The 11,846-nt window shown below is 32.4% G+C and overlaps 1 protein-coding gene across 1 annotated transcript in view; it reads right to left on the bottom strand.

Moving 5' to 3' along the window:
- Positions 1-11,846, bottom strand: part of LOC149910110 (uncharacterized) — a 37,621-nt gene that overhangs the window by 8,211 nt on the left and 17,564 nt on the right. The window contains exons 2-3 of the mRNA XM_090110542.1: positions 2,014-2,094; positions 284-336 (exon numbers count right to left, since the gene is read on the bottom strand). Of these exons, the coding sequence (XP_089966668.1) occupies positions 284-336; positions 2,014-2,018 (58 nt within the window). The 5' untranslated portion in view covers positions 2,019-2,094. The remainder of the gene's footprint in view (positions 1-283; positions 337-2,013; positions 2,095-11,846) is intronic.

Genomic DNA, 11,846 nt, shown 5'->3' with positions numbered 1-11,846 from the left:
CATATTACACGCTGAAACATTGTATTTGAAAAATTGAAACCATTAATTACTTGCAAATATTATTTTATTTACTCCTGAGTCCTGAGAGTACGTCATCTGCTATAACAGATTTATAGGATATTTTGATATTCCTGAGTGGGTGAGATCAAATTCAGATCATATTGGTTGTTCTGTTATTTTGTTTGGTTTTATTTATTTGTTTTATTTAGCTTCTAACGTCCTTACTCAGGTAACAGAGATACGCTCAGAGGTTTAATATTAAGTAAGTTATTAAATAAATTACCTGAAACAATTCCTAAAATGGCGAGCAGCAAAGTGCACGCCGCGCTTCCCCACCTGTAATCAATAATTTAATTGTAAACGAGGCCAGATTTACCACAAAATAATTGCAACACTTGTCTGTGATTAGAAAAAAAATTGTTTAAGATTAGTTAGAAACAAGGAAAACGCTTGAGCCGCCATATTCCTGAGACGAGGCACGTTCACACACTATTTTTCCGACGAGTTCGACTAACGCCCACGCGACTAAGCCGCCGGTACCAGCGTTCACACCATCATTTTTCTTTTTGTCATTGCGTACTAAGACCCCTGTAGAACCGCCATCCTGTTACAAATGACTCGAAATTTTGTGTCAATATCTCCCGGTCTATCTCTATTACGCGCGTTTTCAGTTTTCACTTCTGCCGGCACTCCCGGAGTGCAACCCGTCTTTTTTTTTATATATTAGTTGTGCCTCCCGGTCCACCTATTATGAATACTTATTAATAAAATATTTATTAACGATTCGTTTGATTCGGTTTACTTACAGTAGCGTTAAATTTTCCAATAGAAAAACAATTTTGTTTATCTACTATAGTGTTCTTTGAATGTATGATATCTATGACGTATGTACATACATTAAAAATAATGTACATCTGAAGTAGGTATGTTTATCAATCTAGTTTCCATAGCACACACACGCTTTACAAAGTTTGTACTAGATGGCATTGTAGTATGTATCATTGTATTATTCAATGATTGCAATTATGCATTCAATTTTCACATAGCATTTTTATTAGCTTCACTTGTATGTTTGTATGTAACCAACTTTAGACTCAATAATTATGATCCAGATTCCAGATTAAACGGACACAACTTTTGAGGTGTTTATTTTTAAATTTTAATGGTTTAGGAAAATTTTACTTCATTCAAACGCGAGTTCTTCTTATGAGCCGTTTTTTGCTTGTATTTATAAAATATTAAAATAACACTAAAAATCACATTTGAAACATAACAACCATTATTTAAATCTTAATGATGTGTTCATACAACTCTAAACAGCAGTTCTTTTCCTTGACGCCAAAACAAGTTCATTGAATCAACCAGCTCTAAAATAAACAACATATAATTATTGTAAACACCGAATTACTCATACAAAAAAACTAAACGAATGTTTATTAACTTATATTGTTTTTAATAAACAGTTTTATTAAACAATAAAATTCAATTAATTGCCAGTATCTAACGTTATTTTTTGTTATCAAAACATAATCGTTTAAATAATAGATTTAAAGTATTTTAGTTGACTTTAAACTTATATAATGATATAGTTGAAATAAAGAGTTATTAATCTGTGCTAACATTAAGTTTGTGGAACTGCAGAACTGATTTAGAGAATTAGTCACATTTGAAAGCTACATTATTCCTGAAAATATTTTACTGGTCTCCGGGTATAGGTAAACCCGGCTGGTCTGGGTTGTGAACGGTGAAGCTAGTCTACACTTCTATATCAATAGAGAAAATTTTTATTGTTTATTTAGTATTGAATAGGCTCCATAAGCACTGAGCCGATTTTGAAAAAATCATTAAAATGATTTTTTCAAGAATGGGAAGCTAGGTACATTATATTAGGAAGTAACAGTCTATATTTTACTTATACTAATGACAATCTTATTCCTATAAAACGGTTTCTACTAGACATCCTATATGTTATGTTATTTTTAGTAATGTAAAATCAATAAAATGATAACAAACCTCATGTGAAGTAGAACAGCAGACGAGGTGAAGGAAGACGGCGCAGGGTCACCTGCAGCCGCTGAAACCAGGCTGTGTTATCTGAAAGAAAAGTACCGATTTAATAAAAAAAACACTGACATTTAATACCTATAACCTATAACATAAGGAAAACGATTACTGGACGAAACTAAACAGAACTAACCGCTTCGCGCGGAAAATGCTTCGCGTGGCTACGATTTGGTTTTTAAAATTATGTATTTCAAATGTTAAGAGTACAAATACGTGGATAACAACAGATTATTTGCCTTTTAAAAGTCGAAACAAACAACAAAATAGCAAATAGGAAGTAGGACTCTTAATAAAAAGAACCGGTACAAAATTCATTGATTATATGGATAACTAATTAATTATGAAATCAGTTTGGCAATAAAAATGCCGTAATGTGGCAATTAAAATTTTAAACTTATAGATATGTTTATCTTACCGAATATATTAATCTGAGATCCGACGTGATGTAAAGAGTTGGTCTATATTTAATTCGCTAAACGTAATAATAAGGGCGCGTTCCCACTATGTCGTAACGACTAATTTATCGTTCGACGACTGTCGTCTCTACCTGTTCCCATTATAACGATTGTTTGTCGTCAACATTTTTTTTAGCGTTTAGCGACTGTCGTATCTAGCTGTTCCCATTGGATCGCGACGACATTTTATCGTTTCCTGGCAGTCGCTTTGTCGTTTACACATCATCAGCAAGCTAGAAATCAAGTCGCCTCTGCGTTCGCTTGGTGATTACTAGTGCGTTTACTCTCCTGAGTTCAATGGACGTCATAGAGTTGCCGTCCACGATTTTTTATCGTTTTACGACTGTCGTGCTTGCCGTTCCCACTGTCACGACAAAGTGTCGTCACTGCAAAAACTGTCGTAGACGACAGTAAATTGTGTCGTTCTAAATGTGAACACCTCCATTTAAACATATAAGCCACGACACTTAAAACTACACGATTATCTGTCGTCACGAAACGGTGGGAACGCGCCCTAATTTATTATAATCAGCGCTAGCCAATAGAAGATCATAAATTAGTAAGCTCTTGCTTTGGATTAAAATAAAGTTACTTCTGGCCTACTCGTTCTTTTATGATGAACCTGAGTGTTTTGTTATAAATATAAACTTAGTATTTTAAATTAATTTATGGAAAAATACGAGAGGTATTTATTGGAAAAATCGTGAGACGAGATTGGAATCTACGTCTCCGTTTATAGGAAAATCACTACTAGCATTTCACGCACTAGAATATATTAAGCTATTGCATAGCTTCTATCGCGGGCCTTGAGCGCGGGGACCGAATCCAGAAATTGCGTAACGAAAAACCTCACGCTCCCCACTCCGACGGGCGCGGAGGTGTGGCTTGAAGGCATGCTATGCAATTATAGCTTTACCGCGGCAGTCCCCGAGTGCCACACGTCTTTTTTTTATTTTTTAGTACGGTTTTTTTAATCTAGCGTAATACACTCACTGAATTTGGTACTAAATGCAGTTTTTATTTGCTAAGGCAATCTCTGCATTACTATACCGGGTTTATTATCAAAATTAGATTTATTTTGACAAAACCTGCTTCCGATGTACTTTTAGTCAAACAATTACAATATATTTTTTTAAGAATCACCAACACGCAATATTTTATAGATTTCCGACGTGCGGTTACTGACCACTTCCGTTATTTTATTGTTTTTTCAATTCTCATAAAATAGGCACGTTTGCGCAATAAATAAGTTTATTAGAGGCTTTATTCATATTTCATACATACCATTATACGCTATTATAATTGAGTAAACACATAATAAAATGAAAAGTCAATTCTTATATTGTTCTAACGTGTTTATTACGTTTTAATATTGCTAATCTTAATACGTGGGACTATAATAAGACTTATACGATCTATGCTGCCCACTAGGAAATGCAAAATTAAAGTCCTTTCCACCTAAGATGATTTCTGTGACACATCGATTTTTGACACGTATAGAGATGTCGGTTACTGAAATCGTATCAACTGTTTCCGATAATCGATAATATTCTATACGGAAATGAAATCGATTTGAATAAAGTACCAAAATTAGTTTTTTCGGCATTTCGCCAACAATTAACTAAGGAAACTTAGCAAACAACAGCAACAAAAAGTCAACAATAACAATTAGTAACAATAACAGAATACCACGTAAAGTAACAATATAAAAATGCAACTTGTATACAAGGCTGACGTACTCGTACAGACGATTGACTCGATTGACAAACGATCACAAGATGGGCGCCGATTATATGATTTTCCAACTCTATGATTTTTCAACGATCCATTTCATGTACACGAATTGCGTAGGTATTATGTTTTTGTGTTATTTTATTTTATCTTTCATTATATTAAACTAAACAATACTGTTTTTTATTTATAAGGTTACGATGTTTCATTTTTATATTTTTGGTAATAATGCCGCCATAAAATAAAAATATTATGCACTAAAATTATTTTGACTTTTTAGACATAAAATACGTAATTCGGAACACGATGAAGTGTCACAGGAATCATCCTAGGTGAAAAGGACTTTAGTAATTTTTGAAGTGAAACTTCTTTGGGCCCGTTGAGAGTAAAATATCAGGGTCGCGTCATGGCAATACCGTCACGTCATGGAGTACACATAGTTCTGACAAGTGTGCTCGGCACACTTATTAAAACCTAAGGAGCATGATAAAACTTAAAAGTATTTCCTAACGGGAATTATGTATAAAACATCAAATACCTACATACAATTTAATCTTAATAAATTGCAAAAATTATAAAACCAAAAAAATATACCTAATAGTTTAAATATGAAAATTTGGATCACACACGATTAAAAAACTACGCAATAACATGATTATGTTTATGTTTTCGATGTTATTTACATTTTTACGTATAAATGTGAATATCGAGGGAAATGCGCGATAAAAATATAGCGTTTGAATGTGGGTTGGCCGTTGGGTCCTTGGTAAATAAGGACAGACGGATACACAAGTCGATGTTTATTACAATTAATATGTTTGTTTATTCGGGAGTGTAACGGTCATGTTATAGGTATAATTTTAACGTTTTCTGAGGGGCTGATTTATTTATGATCCACATGTAGGTAAGTATGTTTGTAATAAAACTTAGGCTACTCTTTTTTAATCAACCTGTAAGGTGTGTAATTTGTATACTTACATGAAGTTTTTGCTAATGGTTTTCATTTTTAGTACCTTAAACAAATCACGCAACTTTGAAATTATAGGTACACTAGATTTCCGCCCGCGGCTTCGCCCGCGTTTTCAAAGGATAACCCGCATAGTTCCCGTTCCCGTGGGATTTCCGGGATAAAACCTATCCTATGTGTTAATCCAAGTTACCCTCTATATGTGTGCTAAATTTCATTGTAATCGGTTCAGTAGTTTTTACGTGAAAGAGTAACAAACATCCATACATCCATACATCCATACAAACTTTCGCCTTTAAAATAGTATTAAGATTTAGAATTTAAAAAGCGAACTCACGATTCAAGTCACATATCGTCAATAATTTAAAAAGCCGGATTTAAAATTTAAATAATATTAATTGATTATGTATGTGTCTATAATATTAATGTGACGATGTGTAACGCTATGACTACGTGAGGGGCGCCACGGGTGATTATGAACAATAATTAGAATAATTGATGCTTATCTATAATTGTTTGTTTATAAAACTAGCTTTCCGCCCGCGGCTCGTTATCCCCAGAACTTTTGAACAGATTTTAATTATTTTAGTTCAGTTGTTTAATCTCCGAATAAATTTGGATATTAAATAGGTACCTAATCAGGATTAGATTAGGAATTTTGTAAACACATTAATTCTTAAAAAAATAAACATTGGATAGATGGATAATAGGTCTGGGTCAGCAGAGCCGGGGTGAGCAACTAGTATGCAATAGCCAATAAGAGCTGGTTAAAAGAGTAATTGTGTAATTATAATTCCTACATGCTGGACTCATAATATTGTTCTTAATTTAAAGCAATTAATAATGCGGCTAGTTTTTACCAAGTTTTATTAGCTTCGTTTTTTACCGTGGTAATATTTATTCAATATAAACAAGCTACCTATGTAAACAATAGTTTGGCATTTATATTGTTATTTACGTATATGTCGTGGCCATATCGTAGATTTGCTCATTTCATGAAATGGCCAACATAGTTTGATCAGATCGTTAAATCGTCAACGTTTCACGATTTGGTCATCGACATTTGGCCAGATCGTATAAAATATCTTAGAGAGTCCATAAAACATAAAAAATTCAGAATATTTTAAGAACTTGTTTATTGTCATTTAAGTTAGTGCCGCGATAGCGCCGGCGAATACCAGAAGCGAATGGTTTTTTCAATAGAAAACAGTTAGGTTAGGTTAGGTTAGACTTTAATAAACAACGCCAGAAGCGAATCGCTTTTTAAAAAAGAAACAAAAATGGTCGCATTTCGTGAAATGGCCATCCACGTTTGACCAGATCGACGATCTGGCCAAATGTGGATAAGGCCTGGCGCCGAAGGTGAACAGTGCGGCCACCGTTGGGTTTTAGTGGGTATGGCTTCTCGCGAGTCCCACATACCCCCTCACGCAGAAAAACTGCAGAGGGAGATGCGTAAATGCATTTCCCAACGTAAAAAAAAGGTATAAAACTAAATAATGATAATTTGCATACCATTGTTAATTAGCTGAACATATTGTATTAAACAAAGACGCCATATTATAACAATACATAATTTTGCAGGTAAACGTTACTTCACATAGATTAAAAGAACTTGCGTTGAGAAAACAATAATGTACTATGATTAATTATTGCAGTGTCTAGAACAATATACTTTGTGTTATCCTAGGTCATGGCAAAAAAATATTCTTCAAGGTCACTTTTTACATAATCATACCAATAGCTCATAGTCTATATCTATTTTAAACAATATTCTTGAACATTTTCCAAATATTTTCCAATATCCAGTAGGTACCTACGTAATACGAATGTATATTTCACAAAATTGACCGATCTTATTTTTCAAACGATACTATTTTATTTTACACTAGCTTCCACCCACGACTTTGTTCGTGCATCCCCGTTTTTCGCCGTTCCCGCAAGAATTTCGGGAAATCCTATCTTAGCGGATGTCTACGTCCTAACATCTACCTGCATGCCAAATTGCAGTCTGATACGTCCAGTGGTCTGGGCTGTGCGTTAATAGATCACTATATCAGTCACCTTTGAGTTTTATATAAGTACTTATATATATGTATATAGATTTTTGAGGAAAAAATTAGCTTCCTATATCGTTCCAGTTTCTACGTCTTTCTTTCTTACACTGTAGTCCAATAATTAAAACAAGTATATCATAATTCAATTATGACAGTAAAGTAACAAATTCATTGACATTTGAAATTACTCAGAATGGGATAAAGCAAGACTTTGAAAATACCGAAAGGGTCTTTTTTTGCAATGAAATATTCTAAATAATAAAAAAATCTAAATACTTCGAAATACTTTAATTTTTTTTGACAACAATTGTGTTTTTTTAAGAATTTCTTGGACTTTTAATATGAATAATCATGAACCTTATTACGCATGGCATGGCAGATGCAGTCACGGGCACGAACTATTCACAAACAAGTCACACACGATGAAGTGTCACAGGAATCATCCTAGGTGAAAAGGACTTTAGTAATTTTTGAAGTGAAACTTCTTTGGGCCCGTTGAGAGTAAAATATCAGGGTCGCGTCATGGCAATACCGTCACGTCATGGAGTACACATAGTTCTGACAAGTGTGCTCGGCACACTTATTAAAACCTAAGGAGCATGATAAAACTTAAAAGTATTTCCTAACGGGAATTATGTATAAAACATCAAATACCTACATACAATTTAATCTTAATAAATTGCAAAAATTATAAAACCAAAAAAATATACCTAATAGTTTAAATATGAAAATTTGGATCACACACGATTAAAAAACTACGCAATAACATGATTATGTTTATGTTTTCGATGTTATTTACATTTTTACGTATAAATGTGAATATCGAGGGAAATGCGCGATAAAAATATAGCGTTTGAATGTGGGTTGGCCGTTGGGTCCTTGGTAAATAAGGACAGACGGATACACAAGTCGATGTTTATTACAATTAATATGTTTGTTTATTCGGGAGTGCAACGGTAATGTTATAGGTATAATTTTAACGTTTTCTGAGGGGCTGAATTATTTATGATCCACATGTAGGTATGTTTGTAATAAAACTTAGGCTACTTTTTTTTAATCAACCTTTAAGGTGAGTAATTTGTATAAGTACTTACATGAAGTTTTTGCTAATGGTTTTAATTTTTAGTACTTTAAACAAATCAAGCAACTTTGAAGTTATAGGTATCTTTAGAATTCAAAAAGCGAACTCACGATTCAAGTCACACATCGCCAATAATTTAAAAAGCCGGATTTAAAATTTAAATAATATTAATTGATTATGTATGTGTGTATATGTAATATTAATGTAACGCTATCTATGACTTCGTGAGGGGCGCCACGGGTATGAACAATAATTATTACGATAATATTATTGATGCTTATCTATAATTGTTTGTTTATAAAACTAGCTTTCCGCCCGCGGCTCGTTATCCTACAAAAGTAATAACCCCAGAACTTTTGAACAGATTTTAATTATTTTAGTTCAATTATTTAATCTCCGAATAAATTTGGATATTAAATAGGTACCTAATCAGGATTAGATTAGGAATTTTGTAAACACATTTCTTAAAAAAATAAACATTGGATAGATGGATAATTAATAGGTCTGGGTCAGCAGAGCCGGGGTGAGCAACTCGTATGCAATAAGAGCTGATTAAAAGAGTAATTGTGTAATTAATATTCCTGCGTGCTGGACTCATATTAATGTTTTTAGTTTAAAGCAATTAATTATGCAGCTAGTTCTTACCAAGTTTTATTAGCTTCGTTTTTTACCGTGGTAATATTTATTCAATATAAACAAGCTATCTATGTAAACAATAGTTTTGCATTTATATTGTTATTTACGTATATGTCGTGGCCATATCGTAGATTTGCTCATTTCATGAAATGGCCAACATAGTTTGATCAGATCGTTAAATCGTCAACATTTCACGATTTGGTCATCGACATTTGGCCAGATCGTATAAAATATCTTAGAGTCCATAAAACATAAAAAATTCAGAATATTTTAAGAACTTGTTTATTGTCATTTAAGTTAATGCAGCGGTAGCGCCGGCGAATACCAGAAGCGAATGGTTTTTTCAATAGAAACAGTTAGGTTAGGTTAGGTTAGACTTTAATAAACAACGCCAGAAGCGAATCGCTTTTTAAAAAAGAAACAAAAATGGTCGCATTTCGTGAAATCGTCATCGTGAAACGTTGACGATTTAACGATCTGGCCAAACTAAATTGGCCATTTCATGAAATGAGCAAATCTGCGATATGGCCACGACACATACATACTATTACTAATATTATAGAGTTAAAGAGTTTGTTAGTTTGCTTGTGGTTATCTCAGACACTACCTACGGGTCCGATTTGAAAAGTTATTTGACTGTTATATGTATATTGTATAGTATAGGTATTTATCGAGCAAGTCTTGTTATTTCTGTTGTTTATTTTTTCAGATCTATTATTATTTAATTTTGAAATAACTAATAAAATAGTGTAAATAATCGATATATTATTAAATAACTCAATTCTCTTTATTCATTCCTATTATTATGTATAACGAACATGAATTCATATAGTAATAATAGTTAGGTGCTGCTGCCGTGTGTTTCATGAAGATGTCATCATAATTTCTTATTATTATGAGGTAGGTATAAAACTAAATAATGATAATTTGCATACCACTGTTAATTGGCTGAACATATTGTATTAAACAAAGACGCCATATTATAACAATACATAATTTTGCAGGTAAACGTTACTTCACATAGATTAAAAGAACTTGCGTTGAGAAAACAATAATGTACTATGATTAATTATTGCAGTGTCTAGAACAATATACTTTGTGTTATCCTAGGTCATGGCAAAAAATATTCTTCAAGGTCACTTTTTACATAATCATACCAATAGCTCATAGTCTATATCTATTTTAAACAATATCCTTGAACATTTTCCAAATATTTTCCAATATCCAGTAGTCTACGTAATACGAGTGTATATATCACAAAATTGACCGATCTTATTTTTCAAACGATACTATTTTATTTTACACTAGCTTCCGCCCACGACTTTGTTCGTGCATCCCATTTTTCGCCGTTCCCGCAAGAATTTCGGGAAATCCTATCTTAGCGGATGTCTACGTCCTAACATCTACCTGCATGCCAAATTGCAGTCTGATACGTCTGGGCTGTGCGTTAATAGATCACTATATCAGTCTTTCTTTCTTTCTTCTTCTTCACTGTAGTCCAATAATTAAAACAAGTATATCATAATTATATCTTCAATTATGACAGTAAAGTAACAAATTCACTTACATTTGAAATTACTCAGAATGGGATAAAGCAAGACTTTGAAAATACCGAAAGGGTCTTTTTTTGCAATTAAATATTCTAAATAATAAAAAAATCTAAATACTTCGAAATACTTTAATTTTTTTTTACAACAATTGTGTTTTCTTAAGAATTTCTTGGACCTTTAATATGAATAATTATGAACCCTATTACATACGTAGTATATTATTATTAGTCTGTGCTACGCATGGCGTGGCAGATGCAGTCACGGGCACGAACTAGTCACAAATGAGCAGAGCAGATGTACCAACATACATATTAAATACCATAGTAATTTCCAAGTTATTTATCATAGTTATTTATTATCACCTGTTATTTAACCAATTTTTGTTTACTCACTTATCGGTTACAATGTAACGGTTAAATAAAATATATTCTGATATGCACCTGCGTAATATATTTTTATTGAGTTGTTTATATAATTGTGAAGTCAATTATTTGCCTTGCAATAACTGTGTCGTGTCAATAAATTATTTAATGTTTTTCAACTTTAACTTGATTTTTCATTAAGTGTCTGTATTGGAAGCTTTATTGTTGGCCTTTATAATTATAATAGTTACTTACTTAATTTCCTTCTACGAGTAGATTGTTTAGTAGCAGAGTGACTACTAAAAAATTTAAAAAAATTTACGTCTTTGGTTTAGAAAAGGACAAGATCCTCCCATTATAATTCCAAAACTTTATTACATTGTTTTTTTTTCAAGGAAAACCCATTTAAATAACAAAACAATAATTATTTAAAACGCTTCGTTGTATGAATCAGCCCGTTTTGAATAACAATAGTGGCGTCTTTAGTTGTCCTTGCCTGACAGGTGGAGATAAACAGACATATTTATTGGGAAAAAGGCGGATGTATATTTAATAGAACAATAGGTTACGTCGAATGCTAAAATATACTTATCAATGGTATTTTGCAAGCACTGACTGTTTTGCAAAAACAATCAGAAATACGTAAAAGTTAATGATTTCATAAATTCTATCCTATAATAGGTACTTACTACTAATACTACTAATATTATAACTTTAGATGAGTCATTTGTTTTGGTTGAGATTTTAAATTTGGTAACATTTGCGTCATTCATACTAATCCAATGAATTTAATGACAGTAACAATAATTTTAAGAGTTTATAGTTTATATTATTTAGTTTTCAATTGTCTAAACTTCCTATCAGGACACGAATGACGTTCTCATTGATACCGATATTGATCAATTTAAATATTCTTTATTTACGATTTTCTGGTAATATATAT

This window comes from Colias eurytheme, chromosome 2 (genome assembly GCF_061535395.1).
Source record: "Colias eurytheme isolate Ceu_HAF_F1 chromosome 2, ilColEury1 Martin Lab GWU primary, whole genome shotgun sequence".
NCBI lineage: Eukaryota > Metazoa > Arthropoda > Insecta > Lepidoptera > Pieridae > Colias > Colias eurytheme.
The sequence above is the reverse complement of the archived record's forward strand: the minus strand, read 5'-3'. Positions and strand labels throughout refer to the sequence as shown.